This window comes from Stegodyphus dumicola, chromosome 12 (genome assembly GCF_044657685.1).
Source record: "Stegodyphus dumicola isolate Sdum_Otavi_A_Nest chromosome 12, ASM4465768v1".
Classification (NCBI taxonomy): Eukaryota; Metazoa; Arthropoda; class Arachnida; order Araneae; family Eresidae; genus Stegodyphus; species Stegodyphus dumicola.
The window spans coordinates 75,466,862-75,483,937 of record NC_140779.1 but is presented as its reverse complement, the minus strand read 5'-3'; the positions used below and the strand labels follow the sequence as shown (position 1 = coordinate 75,483,937).

General features: G+C 33.9%; 1 protein-coding gene across 8 annotated transcripts in view; it reads left to right on the top strand.

Annotated features, from left to right (window-relative positions):
- Mi-2 (chromodomain-helicase-DNA-binding protein Mi-2 homolog) overlaps positions 1-17,076 on the top strand; it is a 142,939-nt gene that overhangs the window by 104,131 nt on the left and 21,732 nt on the right. For all 8 annotated transcript variants that reach the window (XM_035374842.2, XM_035374836.2, XM_035374841.2 and 5 more), the window contains 3 exons: positions 497-597; positions 4,127-4,221; positions 7,230-7,472. In XM_035374842.2, coding sequence (XP_035230733.1) covers positions 497-597; positions 4,127-4,221; positions 7,230-7,472 — 439 coding nt within the window. The remainder of the gene's footprint in view (positions 1-496; positions 598-4,126; positions 4,222-7,229; positions 7,473-17,076) is intronic.

Here is a 17,076-nt window from a genome sequence, read left to right as displayed (position 1 = left end):
TTCAGTAGAACTTTCTTCTTTATTGACCAACAACTAACAGAAATATATATATTTTTTATTCTCCATTATTATGACTAGCTTAGATGATGGTATGTACTCCAAATAGCTAAAGTCATTAATCTAAACTTTCTCATGAAATAAACAATATATTTTATTAATGTATATATAAAGGAATTTAAATGATAAGAGATTAATTACAATTATAAGAAGTATTAGAGTGAGCAGTGCTTACTCTAATACTTCTGTTTGCTGATAAAACCTGCTCTGTCTCAATTTTTGAATCACAAATGTTATTTTCTTTCTGATGTTGCCATTCCAGACAACACAACTTTTCTTGTACTCTAAACTGACGAATATTGCAGATTCCTGTTGACCATAACTAGTTAAACAATTTGTAATCATGAAATGTATTATTATTATTGATAGATCACTTAACATTTAATTTACTTTTAGTCATATTGTAAAAATATATTTATATATTATGCATTCTCGATAGCTCCTGGAACAGGCACTGGTAATAGAAGAACAGCTGCGAAGAGCAGCTTATCTAAACTTAACTCAAGATCCCAACCATCCAGCAATGGCTCTTAATGCAAGGTTAGTATTCAATACTGTTTATGCATATTATGGGATGTCTGTAAAATAACAAGTTATTTAACCAGCTTTACAATTTTTTCCATTTTTGTGTGGTATATTTTAAAAAAGGCATAGGAAAATAAAAGAGAGAAATTGATTTATCTCATAGTTCTGACTTCTGTCATGTACTTATATTTTGTTATCTCTTTCCATTCCCTCATATTTTGAAAACTTTCATGTGTTTGTATAGAAAATTATCACATTCTTAAACATGTATATGTTTAATTCAGAAACCAAACAACAAAAATCAGCATTATATTTACAAAGTTTTCACAGGACTAGTTTCGATGGTTTTACCGAACCACCATCTTCAGCTGCAAAACCGCAAATGAAATGATTTCATTTGCGGTTTTGCAGCTGAAGATGGTGGTTCGGTAAAACCATCGAAACTAGTCCTGTGAAAACTTTGTAAATATAACGCTGATTTTTGTTGTTTGATTTCTGAATTAGTATTTATTCGGCGTGTTATTGTGTCTTAATGTATATGTTTGTCCAAACATAAGGCATTTCCTCTGTGTAATATATGCATTTCAGAAATCTTACTTGTTTTATATGCACAGTTAGATATTTAAAGTTTCTGTAGTTATCATGATGGAAGAGAAGCCATCTGCCATAGCATTGGGCTCTGGTTCAGATTCTGGAGAAGGCGTTGTTTGTAAGTGCCACTTAAAATACTCGTAAAATGAAAATACCCTCAAGAGATGGGTGGTCGGTATGGAACTGGGCAAATTTATATATTTAAATATGTTTGTAAGTGTAAAGTGTTTCTGCAGTGGGAGCCATTTTAAACACTGTCAAGATGAAAATATGCTCAAGAGGTGGGTGGTAAGGGAAGAGAGGCCTGAAACTCCTGGGTTCTGAAGGTGGTATTCAAAATTGGGTTGGAACTGGGCTGATTTATGCAGCTGTCTATAATGTTTCAAAGGTGACCACCAATAACAGGGTTGCTACGCTACCTGGAAAACCGGAAAAAGTCAAGGAATTCGGAAATTGACCAAAAAATTCAGGGAAAAGTCAGGGAATTTAAGTGTTTTAGTCAAAATCTGGAAAAGTCGGGGAATTTCATACAACGATCCTGCCAAAAAGGCGAGTTTTGTGCCAACGTCGGAAGAAATAACTTTTTTGGCGAATTGTGCATCACGTGAGTGTCATTCGGGCAGCTGGCATAGAGCTAATGTTCGCAGCTACAATTTGATTGTCTTTTAGAAAGGCAAAGCAAGTTTCCTGCAACTTTTGGTTTCCAGTAACCTCGAGAATCACGTGTGCAGTGCATGAACTAAAGAAAGTACCTGTTCTCGTATAAAACATAATGGGTTTAATCTTAGTATATGGTACCATGAAGGTTAGAATCAAAGAATATGTATTATAAAGAAGGAAAACTTCTCTGCAACAAAGGTGGCTCTGTTCCATCATAGGGGGAAACAGCTGTGCATGCGCGATATATCTGTCGTCGAAGTTCGAAGGTCACGTTATCAAGATTTCATAAAATGAAAATCGTTTAAAATTTCTTTAAACTCTAAAGGAAAATAAAATATTTTTTGGTGCAAGTAAATTATTTCATGGATTAGTTATTTTGAGAGAGGGGAAAAAAAAAACTACGAAAAATCCAAGAAAAAACATTCTTTGAAAAACGTTTCTTCTTAGATTTTTCGCAATAATTTAAAAATGATTTTCGTAGTTTTCGTTTTTGTCAAAGAACGTTTCTTCTTAACACGTGTTTCTCAATTTCCTGTACACATCGCGGAGAGGAAAGTTCTGGCCGCCAGGTTCCGTTGCCAAATCCCTTGACAAATTTTCCCTCTGCTTTCTAGCGTCGTAATAGCATTTACGTGTACCTTTTCTTCTTTACATAGACATTCTTTGGTTAGAATAATCTCCATGTATGGTACAGCGGGATTTGGTGATATGATGATGAGCAGTAAACGGGTCATTTTGTTCTTAATGATAATTTTCAAAATCGTGCAAAGGCCGTACCGTATACTAGGATTTTACCACAAAATTTTTTAAACCTTTTTTTTTTTCTTTTCTTTTTAATAAATACCTTGTCATTTTGCAGTAAAATAAAAAAATAGTAATCAGTCATCTAGGCTAACCATGTAATATAATTATATTTGCTAAAATATTGTTTATTATTCTAATTCATTTTTTAAGTAATTATCTTTATTTTTCATTTAATGTTGCTTCTTCCCTCTAAATTTATTTATTATTAGTAAATAACATTTCCAAATTTCAGGAAATTTTCTCTGTCATAATCCTGAAATTAATTCTAGCAGTATGATGACACACCATCACGAAATTTAATGCACATATTTTTTTCTTATGTATGCTGCGAAATAAATGTAAAGTACCTCAATTTATTAAAAAAATATCATTAAAAAGATTTCTTTCCTTCGTTTAGCTGCAGAATGTCTGCAAAAAAAGCCTTATTTTATTCCAGATTGGGCAGATTCTAATCTCAATCTTCAGTGGAGAAAACAACTCCTATTATAATTATATTTCTGTTTTCAAGTGTTAAGGTGCCTTTTAAGAAGACACCTCACACAATAGCCTCCTGTTGAACTGGTGATGATCGTGAGTAATAATTAAATAAAACGTACAATTGTTATCCAATGTATATATCTTAAATTTTATTAAGCTTCATAAGTGGAAAAGTAAACAAAGTGTACCAAGAATAATTAAGAATAAATGTCCTCTGGGATTTATTGAATAATTAAGTGAATTTGCTACACAATACAAGTAATACCATAATTAATATATCTGTTAGCACAGCCAACGTGCATTATGCGGATAGACTGGAATTTTCTCGAAACATACCTGGAAAAGTCAGGAATTTCATTCTCCTGTTTGAGTGGCAACCCTGAGTGAATTCATGGTTGTGATCTAGACCAGCGGTTCTCAACCTTTTGACTACTGCGTACCATCTAAACAAAAATTGAAAACCTCTAGTACCACAACTACAAAGTACTACTACCACCACCACCACTCTCGAACAAAGCTCAGATCGCATAAATTTACGCGTGGTAGACAAAAAACTCAATCAGGATGTTGAGGTTTTAATTTTTGAATTTAATAGTTAAAAATATCTTGTTTCTTTGCATACCACCAGTGATACATGTACCACCGGTTGATAACCGTCTGATCTAGACTATTTTCCGGTCAGGAGAATTAATTACAACACAGTCCATTGAGTTACAATATCTGTTATATATATATATATATATATGTGTTTGGTTTTATTTCAGGTAATAGTGCTTTGACCTTATGTAGAACACTTGAAGTATATCAAACTCAAATGTATAATGTTATTTTATATATTACCTTTTACACTTCTCTTAAAATGAATTGAAAATTTTCTGTGCTGTTATCTAATATGTAAATGCCAGTGTAGTATTTTTTGCTCTCTGTTTGTCTTTTGAATTAATTTATATTTGCACCAAAACTATGTTTCTAAAATTAAATAGTGTTCTAATTCATCTGGTTGTTATTATAGGTTTGCTGAGCTAGAATGTTTAGCTGAATCACATCAACATCTGTCTAAAGAATCTCTAGCTGGAAATAAACCTGCAAATGCAGTTCTTCACAAAGGTAATTATTTATACTTGTTTAAAACTGCATTAGTATTTTTCTAAAGGTTTTAAACTTTTTAATGGAAAGTATGTATATATACAAAGGTAATTTGGAAACTAATCTTCATTTCACTGTAGGTAAAAAACTTGCCTAGATTCAACATATTTTTTATTTACATCTGAAGGTACAGCTGTCCTCTTTTTTCAGCATTGTCACTATGTTTATTCAAGCAGTTATCATGGAGGTTTATCAATATACCTATTCCTTCTGCGTAAAACTCAGCTACCTCTGACTTCAACCACATGTGTGATGCGTATACGAGCCAGTTTCCCTTAGAAAGTCCTCCACGAAGGCATCTGTCCCCTTAGGCAGATAGCCCTAGTGTGCTTTGCCGTAATCTCAACCAACCAACCAAAACCAAACCTGACTTCAACCAACTTGTCATAGCAATTTCAAGTTTCTTATCTTCAGTGAAGTGCTGTACCAAAGTCACTTCTTCTTCATTTTAGGTAACAGATGTTAATCAGAAGGAAACAGGTCTGGGCTGCAGGAAAATGTTGAAACATGTTCCATTTCAACTTTCAGTTTTTCTCAGTGTTACAGTTTGCCTCCAAATTGATTGTCATGCAACTTTTCATGAATTTGACAAGCAAGATTTCATTAGCATCCCAAAACACAATGACCATAACCTTCCTCACTGACAATATTCAACAGACGTTCCTGAGCGGGGTTAGAGAACCAGTATGACCCATGCCTTTGGCTGTTGTTTTGTCTCAGCATGCACATGTACTACCCAAATCTTGTCGGTAGTCGCTATTCTGTTCAGAAATTCATCACCATTTGTGCGGTAGCGGGAAATGAAGTATAAGGGCCCATTCATTTGGTTTTGTGCATTAATGGAAATTGAATGGGGCTACTTCTGGGGAATGTGGTAATACTTTCCAGTTAAGCTGCCTTATTTTTTGGTTAATCTTGTTGCATGCAATCTGGCATTATTACTGGATTCTCTTATAACAGAAAATTTGAAACAAGGAAAGTAGAAAAAAATGTCAAAATTAATTCAAATTACTATCAGAAATATATTTTAACACAAGTCCTATTAGTTGTAACTATGTATTTCCATTTTTCACCTGCCAAATAATTTTCATTTTCACCCTTTTCCTGTTGAGCAGAGCTGGGCGTTTTACCAACTATTCATTACATAATTTACCCAATTGTTAGTAATACTCAAAATTTTGAGGAACTTGACTGTTTCTTCCAATTTTGATAGTTCAAGATGAATTATGCTGCCACAGTCCCACAAAACGCATAGTAATGACTTCTTTAAACTGAGGAATGGTGGAGGAGTGGGTACAGCTAATTGATTTGTAGAAAGCAATTGTTTGGTGCACTTGTTATTTTACAAAATCCATTTCTCATCATCAGTAACAATTCTTTCGTAAAAATTTATCATTTCATTGTCAGCATAGACATGTGCAAATTGTTCACCGTTGATCTAAATTCATCCTCGATGACAGATGTGGAACCCATATCTCATCATCAGTAACAATTCTTTCGTAAAAATTTATCACTTCATTGTCAGCATAGACATGTGCAAATTGTTCACCGTTGATCTAAATTCATCCTCGATAACAGATGTGGAACCCATATCCCCTGCTATAAACCTTCCCGATTTCTTGAAGATGTCGTTGTACTGTTGACCAAGTACCCTGAAGATTGTTTGCTATTTCCCGGATATTCAGTTTAGGATCAGTTACCACTAGTGATTTTAAAGCATAATTATCATATTCTCCAGGTATCCTCTTCAAATGCTATGAGACAAGTCAAAATCACCATTCGAAAATTTTCTAAACCAGGGTTGGTTTTATTGATTTTAATGTCTCCACACAATCACAGATTGCATTAATGCGCGATCGAAAATAAAACAGCATGCTATAACGTAAATGTTTTTCAGTTGGTGGATTATCCACCATTTTACACCTGTGGAAGAAAAACTTTTGAATTTAGCTGTGACAAAAGTTAAGACCATATGTTGTAATATTCCATCATAAAACACGTCTTTATACATTCACGCTCTGCCGTAGATTGAAGTAAATACTTCACACTAGGAGCCCACCAGCAGCCGAGCGGTAAAGTCGCTGAATACTGGTAGTTCGGTCCGAGGTTCGAATCCCGCGAACGGGCTGGCTGCATGGGTGTTTTCGTGGTTTTCCTCATGTGTAACGTGTATACGAGCCAGTTTCCCTTAGAAAGTCCTCCACGAAGGCATCCCTCCCCTTAGGCAGATAGCTCTAGTGTGCTTTGCCGTAATTAAATACACCAACTTCACTCTAAAAAAAGAATTGATTACTTATGGGTATCCCTGTTATGTATACATATGTATATATATATAATATGTGAATTGGAAATACTATATATATGTATGTGTGTGTAAGATAAAAAATATGTTGATTAGCTATGTAATTCTTATTCCTCTTAATTCCTCATTTTTAATTCGGGTATTTCCAGTTTAATTCGGGTAAAGTAGTAATAACTTTTTTGGACTGCACTGTTTCTAAATTTATCTGTGTCTCGTGACTTGCGTAATGCTGATGATGTAGCTAGTTCAGAACTTGAACTCAAAAACTGAAAACTTTCTAACGTAAACCAAAACCTTCTGTTGATGAGCTAATTCCATATTGGGTAATTTCGCACTTTACCTTCTGCCTCTCTTCTTGTTAAGATACTATTTCCTTCACTCTCTTCCCACCACAGCAGTGTAAAAAATGTAAGTATTCTAGAAATAGGCATGATTAGAGTGTTAAGTGAATTGTGGCCACAATATCAAAATAAAAATGAATATTTAATCTTACTTGGCTGCCAAACTTCCTAGTCATTATGGATTCAACATTTTTTAACATTCTGTGCAATCAAATTTCTTCCTCTTCACTATGAATCTACATACTATGCTATTGATGTTTCTATGCCATCAACATTGCTATGTCTTTTTTCATTTTTACATATGTATATATTTTCTTTTTTTCCAGTGCTCAACCAGTTAGAAGAGCTGCTGAGTGACATGAAGTCTGATGTAAGTCGCTTACCTGCTACTCTTGCTCGCATTCCTCCTGTGGCACAAAGGCTGCAAATGTCTGAGAGGGGAATCCTGTCCAGGCTGACCGGCCAACCCCAACCACAGCCTCAACCAAACTTGAATGCTGTTGGTCAAGGGGCCAATCCCCAAGGACAAAGTCCAGCATTTGCCAGCACACCACAGCAACAGCAGTCAGGTTTGTCCAAGTAGCCTCCCAGAATGGACACTCAGCATTCCAGCTCTGCGTGAGCAACGGGAATGTATTAAATGCTCACGTGAGACCAAAGAGTGTGGTGTTGAGGGGATAAAATGCAGGGAGTGACTTCATGGGATGAATGCTCTCTTAAGGCATGAGGCATGTTCCCAATAGTGATGTTTAAAGCCTGCCCGTGCACTTTTAACCCTTCTCACCTTGTGATATTGGACTGGCTTGTTTTGTAATATATATATAAAGTATGAACTTAGGCTCAGTGCTGGGACCTTTTCATAAAAGACTTGCCACGGAATACTTGATGTATTCTATTTATTGGTTTATTTGTAAAGGTTTGCATATGTTGAATGATTTTCATGATTTTCTGTATCATTTATGTGAATTAAAATTCAGCTTACAGCTTATACTGCATTTTTAATAAAAAGTTTAGTTGTTTCAGCCTGATTTGAATGAATTTTATTTCTTTGCTGGTACTTTTTATTATGCTTTTAGAAAATAGAAATTTTTTTTTTTTTTTTTTTTTTTTTTGCATGTTGTCTTATGCTTTGCTTGTTTTTGAATGCTTTTTTTTTTTTTTAATTTAAATGATGTATTAACGTACTTTCATTTGCATATAATTAAATCTGTGTAGCATGTGCAGATAGCATGTAGCATATTTTACCTAGCTTTTAAAATTATTTTGGGCATAAGATGGGAGCTGTTGGGCGAGAATGCTGAGTGAGTATTCTCTAATTCTACCGGAAATAAGTTTTGTTTATCATGTGATCATGTGATAAATTTTAACTAATCTAATCATAATAAAAGAAGGGAAAATATTCATTAAATAAAAATAAAATTTTAAATTTAGTAGTGCAAGTTTAACAATTATTTCAAAATAAAAGCAGTACTTCTCAAATACCGAATGCAGCGTATTAAAATGAGGTTGCAACGTGCATATTTTAAGTAGTTAAATTAAAAAAATGGAAATTTTTTAATAGCTAAAAAGAATTAATTTTTTTTAAGTTTCTAGAAATTACATAAAATGAGGTTTAGTCAAATTTTCTTAAAGTTCAGTATTGTCAAAATTTCACCAATAGTCCGTTATCTCTTGGTGAAATTTGCTATTATGTAGGAAGGGAAAATGATCATAATAGAGAGAATTTTAGTATTTATTTCTCTGTTGGTTATAAAAAAATGCTCAGTCGAGATGCTTGGTAATTTAAATGAATTATTGGATTTTTAAACTAACAGTTTATTTTAATCTCCGTTTAGTAAATAGTATTTTAGTTTTGATTATATTTTGAACTTTTCCAAGATCTACATTTGTATTAAAAAATTAGCTTTTAACTAGTTTTCATATTATAATGATATATTTAGACATTTAGAATTAATATATGATATAACAGAAATTTACTGTAAAATAAACTTGAAAAAAACTTTCCTGAGTTTCTGTGCAACTGAATTCCATGCTGAGTCAATTCCATTTAAATGTGAATCTTTTTGGGGTGTGTTGACATTTAAGCTGTTCATTGTTTATTCCAAGTAATCATGTCATTGGAATTAATGCAAGCTTACTTTTTCAGTGTGAGTGAAATTCATAATTATTTAAATAAAGGTGAAGCTAAAATATATATTCTTGTGTGGATTATAGAATTTTTCATTCGTTATATTGACTATTATAAAAAGTAGTTGTCTAGCTTTTTTGTCAAGTATATGCCAAGCATTTCAAAAATTTCGAGTAGGTTGTACTTTTAATTTTCAGATGCATTTGAACAGATATTGCACACTTAACACAAGCTGTTATTGGTAGTGGTAATGAAAACTTGAAGTTATCTTGTGTAATTTTTTTAAATTTAGCTTGCTCTCTTGTTAAATATGTATTTCTATGAAAAGTTAAAATATTCTTCAATGTTGAAGTTAATAATATTGTAAGGTTTTAATACCACGAGTCCATTTAAAATTTTGTGAGCTATCCATTTTTTTCCCCAAATCCACCAATGGATAGACTCCTTTAAACTTTCTCAACTCAGTGAATTAATAACAATTTTGATTAATGTTGAATTAAATTATCATCAATCCAAAATAATAAAATGCATATCCTATGTAATCATATTTTTGAGTGTTAAGATCTAATGTGATTTGTAATTCTACAAATTAAAGGTGATTTTGCTTCAAAATTCTGCTACCGGGTAATTGCGTATTTCAATTTTTGCTGATGAAAATGTAGCAAGGATGATAAAAAGTAATTTTTAACTTGTGAAAGAGGAATTTTTATAAAATTTAGAGTGTGGTATTGTACAAACACTATAGGGAACAATGAAATAAGGCACTGTCATATACTTAATTATTTTTCTGGAAAAATCTAGAAATATTATCATTATTTCTTCATTGTTATGGTCTTCATTATATAAATGGTGCTAGGACTGTCAATAAATTCCCATCGTATGTTGCGAATTGTTGCCAAATGGCTAGCAGTCCTTAATAGTTTCCTCACCCTTTGGTAAATCAGAAATTGTTAACACTTTAGGGAGGGAGCTGGACAGAAAATATGATAAACATATAGCCATAGCACATGACTTCTGATAATGTGTAACAATACAGAGGCTGTTTACATATTTTTAGAATTATTTCAGCCATTTAATTAATATTAGTAAAGAGTATTTTTTAACACACGACTTTTTTCTGAGTAAGATATACAAAGACTGTAGTAAGAGATAAAGAGTATTTTTTAAAATTTTCTGTTTCATAAAATTTTTCCTGGACTGTGATTTACATGATAGAAGGGCTTTTTACAAATTTCCAGAGATATTGATTTCCATTCTTCTTCTACTGCTTTCCAGAGTCCATCAGTCATGTGGGGTATGCACTTAGAACGATCTCTTTTCAAGAGACTGAAGGTACAATATAGTCCATAAGTTAAGTGTCGGGGAATTTTGCAGGAATAAGTTGAAAAGATACATATGCAATACCTGTATCAGTGTTCAGTTTTCAAGGAATGTAGTGGTACTTTTCAAAGTATGACTTGCTTTATCTTGATGAAGTTTCACTCTTTGAAATTGACCGAGATAAAGAAATGGAATTTCTGTAAAATGTTGGACATAAAACTTTGAGAACCCTGTGATAGTCGTTATAAACCTCTTGCTGAAACTTTCTTTGCATTGACGGAACCAGGTTTGTACATTTTGTTTTCTTTATTTTTAATAATGAATAGACCTTTTTTTATTGCAGTCATTTAGGTATGTTTCATCTAGGGTGACAATGTATTTCCATTTATCTCCTGCTAAATAGTTTTCATACTGAGTTTTCCAAACTGTTCTGTGTTGAGCCATGTACCTAGGCAAAAGCTGGTGAACATTATATCTTTTAGTTTCCTTAAGTTGTAAATCTTGCCTTATTATTGCTGTTAAAGATATGTTTAAAGACTTTGATTTCTGCATCATCAGATTTTTCTCTTGTTAACTTTCGAAACATTAGAAATACATGCCTTTTTTCAATATTTGTTTGGAATCTTCTTTCCTTGTAGTAATGATTGATTGAGGTAATGATTGATGGTTTTTTTCCCCTTCCAATTAATAATAATGCTTATTTTGCGCTTAAAAATTTTACCATGCATTTTGCAATGTTTTTTTAATTATGGAATAGGAATATTTCTCTTTTGAAAATGTAAAAACATATCCATTAATCCACAGCTTGTTTACAGGTGGTATTTTGAAAGAAGAAGTGTAAAAAGCAGCTGGCAATATTTCTCATTTGAAATAATAAGATGTTGCCAGAAATTCTTATTTGCTTTTTTAAAATAAATGAAACACTCTGTGAATGATCATAGGACTGCCACCTGTTTGGTGACATTTTTGCAGTATATAATGGTGATTTATTGATGATAATGGTGTTAATTAAATTATGAAGGCCGTGAAGATAAAGTACCAATTGATCTATTAGGGTGATGGATTAAGGCAAAACGTGCTGGGACTTTTTGCCTATGGTATTATTTAGAGCTGGTTTGTAAACAAAATTGGCTTGTGTTTATGTCATACATCCAAAATTGCAAAAATGCCTATGCATTCAGCCTTTCTTTGGATTCAGCTTCTAACTTTTAGTGGTTTTATATACTTGTGGGGGGGGGAGGAACTTTGCATGAAAAGGAAAATGTCAATACACTGCATGCAAAAGGATGTAATCTGAAATAGGTTGACAAAATTTATCTGCATAAATCCAGTATGGCCAGTAATGTATCATCAGTTGCATTTTCATTGTGGTTTAAGTATTATCAGTTTCAAAATTATACATATGTAGAGACTTACTATAACAAATGTTAAGGAAAGGACAACTTAACTGACAATAGAAGTGTTAAGTATGACTGAGTTGCAGACAAGTCCAGACGATAGTCCACTTCTTTCCATGCTCATTTAAGCATGTCTGGTGTCACTAATTCAGTTCAGACCATTATCTGTGCATGTTCACAGGTCCTGGAAGTTTTGTGGCTCATACACTTTGTTTTTCATGGTTCTCCTTAAAAAAAGTCACATGAAGCGATGTCGTGACCCTGGGGTGGGGGAACGAATGAAACTTTGTAGTTTGTTCCAACACATGCAAGCCAACAATCAGGAATTCCATTGTTGAGGAATTCATGCACTTCCATCTTCCAATGCTGGAAGAAGACAAAATTATTTTAATCTTCCTGTAATTGTGAGAACTCTTCCACGAAGAAGAATGGCCAATACATGGAATGATCTCCGAAATTGCACAAAACACATTTGTTTTTGTTGAATCTCATTCATGCTTCACAGTACAGTGAGGTTTTTTTGTCGCCCAAATTCGCACATTGTGCTGGTTAATTCTCGGATTGATATAGAATGCTGCCTAGTAACTGAATAAAAGAAACCATTTTCATGTTAGCATTTGCCCTGCATGTTGATGCAAAACTCCATTTGTTTGTCCTTATCTCTAAAAAGAAAAGCTTAAGTCATTTGCAATCATTTTCTCAAAACACCTCACTGTTGTTTGCAAAAGTCCCATTTCATAACTTGCCTCATTAGGTGATTTCTTAGGACTGCATAGAAATGTCCCTCATATTTTCCACCTTCTTACTACCAACACAAGGTCGTCCCGTGTTTTGCCTTTACAAATACAGCCTGTTTCTTCAAATTTGTGATGTCACTTTCAAAGGCTTTTATCAGACGGACTGTCTTCTCCGAATCATCTACTAAATGCAAGTTGGACCAAAATTACGGATTCCGATTTCGTTTACTGCAAGATGTAAAATGGAGGCTCTTCTTGAGATGCTGTTTTTTAATTCGGACAGCTGCAGCACCACTACACCTTCCATACTCAATACAGGCAATGGGGAAAAGAAAATATTTGAGTTTCTCTTTCTTTAAAACCCATTCTGATATGTTTAAAAATGAATTTCTTAGTCTTTTAAAATACTGTACATGATTTTGAATAACTATATCTTTAGCAGATCTTTCACAAATTAAAAACTGAAGCTTATCATTATATATAGCAATCTTTTACTTATTTATGCTTGAAAGAATCATTCTTTCATAAAATTTAGTAAATTCAAAGGAGGGAGAAATAATTAGGAAATTATTTTAAAAAAATTTCATTTTTGCATAAGCATTTTGATTGTACAAAATATATGCATTTTTTGCTTTCTATAATGCCCCCCTCCCAAATACATGAAGTGAGAAAGAAAAAATAACAATTGCACATCACAGAGTGTTGAAGTATGATTATGAAAGTTAACAATAAATTTTGTTAATTTCCGTAGTTATTTTTCAGACTTGTGGGTTGTTGTAAATGCTTTTACTTTCTGATTTCTTGGCATTTTCTCCCATTCAACCTAATGTATTCCTAGTTCAGATTAGAATTGTTCTTTAAGAGTTTTGAGTTTTAAAGAAGAATGAATATCCGAGTGAAGCTTACTTCTTTTGTGAATTAGAAAGATGTGTGAGAGGTGTAGAAAAGTTGTATATTTTTGTGATAAATTTATTAGTAAAAGATCGTGTGATTAGGAAGATGGAAAAGATGAAAAGGTTGAGAAGCATTTATGTGATGTAAAATATAAGGAAACTTAGTTGCAATTTTTTTTTTTTTTAAATTTAGCTAGATTTATTATATATTTATACAACAGTGAAAATTTTCAAAAGATTAGCATAATGTTTCAGCCATAATATATTATCTTAAATAATGCATCTTAGTAATTTGGTTTAGAAAAGATTTTTATTTTTCACTTCGTATCACAGCAAAAGCTGTTATATATATATATATATATATATTTTAAATTGTTCTGATGACGGGAGTAATAAACTTATTTCACAAATAGAAAACCAAGTCAAAGTTGAGTCTGAAAAATGAAAACAAAGTAGTGTCAACTCAATATGGGCATTTAAATTACTGATATTGTGATATGTTTCCCAAGATGTTGTTAGACATCTTCAAATTCGCAATTCAGGTTAATTACTTTTTGTGGAAAACACATCTGTAAGATTGAGGCTAAGTCATATTACTTATATGAATTGTTCAAATTCATATAAAATATTAATGAATGTACGATAAGAGAACAGATTTGATCAAATATGAGTATTAATAGCACTATTCCAGAGTATATATTGCTTATTTTCATAGTAGAGAATTATTTACTTTGAAGTGCAAATCTCCTCACTACTATTATGAATTCACTGACTGTACCAAATGCATTAGGTCTTCAGATGCCTGATTATGGATGCTGACTATCTTTAATTTACTGTATTTCTGCAATGTATTTTCCTATGACAGCAGGCCAGAATGTCAGGACAATACTGCAGAAATATTGGTATCTTTATCATTTAGCTCCAAATACCTCCTTGAAATATTTTCTGATAACCGCCAACTTTGAGGATAAATAATTCTTACAACATCATGAGATAGCTATTGATTTGCATAACCTTCAAAGAAATGTAGACTAGAGAGATATTTGTGATGTATTATGCCTCATATAATCACCAGCCGCAAATTTGCAGTTCTTAAAAAATTATCTTTTTTTTAATTATTTTTTATTTCAGAAATAAATTTTTCTTCGTATTGCAAAAGCTTCATTTGCCTTAAATGGTCTGTCTTCAGACGTACATCTTTATAATGTTGTGAATGGAACTTCTGAACTATTTTAGCTGTTATTTGAATTGTTTTGAGTCAAAAAGGGCATAAACTGAATAGCAATACTTAACACATTTAAGGCGGCGGATCTTGACGAAAGTATGCTTTGAAGTATCACGGCGACAGCCCCGCCTCGTTTTTCGTCTTCGACCGGGCGATATTTTGTGTAATCATAAAAATATTTAGATTTAAAAAAGTGTATTTAAACTTTAAAAACTACTAGAAATATTAAAAAAGAATTAAACACTAATTACAAAAAATGTTTTAAAGTACATATTTATGAGAAGAATCTAGTATTTTTTATGAGTGTGATTAAACACTCGCCACGGTGGGTGCATTGCAAAACTTGCATTTGAAACAAGTCAACCTTCCTTTTTTATGTGCTGCACAAACTACGCAGTTTCATTGGGCATATAGCTTTTTGCCTTTATTTTCTATCCAAATTAATAATTTGTGCTTTTTGATGTCTAGCGAAAGACGTCCAGGTGGATCAATTTTATATTGTGGAGTCCGCGGTGCCGAATTCAATGTGCCAGATTGTATCCATCAAATCGTCTGCATATACGAGGGTTGGAACTTTAATAGTGGCAACACAGCTGAAAAAATGCTACGCAACAAAACCGAAGAATATTGCGTATACCACACGTGAACTACATACCTACCTCACCTCTCAGCAAAAAGACTCGTCCTGCCTACGTCACGCGCATGCGGAGTGATGCGAAGAACGAATCCTTGTATTAGCTCGCGGTCTAAAGTAAGTGTTGTCAGGATGTTTTCAAAACAAGAACAACGATGTTGGATAAAAATTGAATGTGCCAGAGGTCGTACAGCATGACAGTGTCATCAAGGGCTTCAAGAGGCTTGCGGGGAATCTGCATTGCCTTATAGAACCGTAGCAAGATGGGTGAAAGCATTCAGTGAAGGACGCCAAAACGTGGCAGACGTGGCCAGGTCGTCCGAGTGTCAGCGAGGCAGACGTGCAAGCTTTTGCCGCACTAATGGACAGTGATCGCCACCAAACGATTCGTCAGCTGGCCAGACAAACAGGATTAGCGCATACGACTGTGCTGCACATTCTGAAGGAACGCCTGTCCATGAGAAAAACTGCTTCACAATGGGTTCCACATCAATTGACGGAAATGCAGAAATGGCTACGATACGATGCTGCCCGAACCCACCTGGAACGCTATGAGTGCAAAGGAGATGCTTTTTTGCGCAATATCATTACGCTGGATGAGACTTGGGCCCGATCGTACCAGCCAGAACTGAAACGCCAATCAAACGAATGGCGTCATCACGGGTCACCACAATGTTCGAAATTTCGTCAGAACCCCAGCAATGTGAAAGTTATGGTGATTCTCGTGTACGACTGCGATGGTGTCATCCTAACGCATACCGTTCCCCCACAGCAGACCGTTACTGTGCAGTATTAAAGCTCATTTTTGGAGCACAATCTCCGACCAGTTTTGAGAAAAAACGGCGACACTTTCTGCACAAAGCTCCTCTCATTTTGCATGACAATGCTCGGCCGCATGCAGCGCAAGCTGTGACTGATTTGTTCAAGTGATGGGGCTGGGAAGTGCTTTACCGTCCACCAAACTCCCCAGATCTAAGCCCTTGTGACTATGACTTAATTCCTAAGATGAAGGAACCACTTCGTGGCACTCGCTTCCAAACTGTTCCTGAGATTCTTGCGGCAGTAGACCGGTCCATTCAAACTATCAACAAAACAGGCACTGCAACAGTTTGGAAACGGGTACAACATGTAGCAGCGCCTGTTTTGTTGATAGTTTGAATGCGACTTCCACATCGTTGGAAACGGGTTGTACACAATGCTGGCGACTATATTGAAGGACTGTAAAACATGGTGACATGAATCACTTTTGTATTCCTTGTAAATAAATAGTTGCCACTATTAAAGTTCCAACCCCCGTATATCTTTATTTTCACGTGAAACCATATTGAAGGATTTCAAAATTCACTGTAAGTAGAATTTGAACAACCGAACAGCTTCAAACCACAAAACATACTAAATACAAATGTAAAGTGGTGCATGAATTGCGCAATGTGGTTGCAAACTACTAATACAACTCCTGCCTTTAAGCTACAGTCAAGATAAATCGTAGTACTACGACTCCCGCCTTTAAGCTACAGTCAAGATAAATCGTAGTACTACGACTCCCGCCTTTAATATGTTGGCACATTAAAGATTAATAATTTATGTATATTAATTATAGCAACATATGCAGTAACCAAAGCACTTACAGTTACTCCTGATTTCAAAATATTTTTGAAAAGAAGAGGATGAGCATCTCAGTCAGGATTCAAATCACTGGTATAGGTTGCTGAAGGAAAATATTTTGAATGAGAGGAAGGGTAATGTGGTGGTGTTAAGTTTTTGTCAATGTTAATATATGATTATAATTTTATTTGTTGCTTTTTCCATGGTCTTCAGCAACTATTAATTCACACAAAG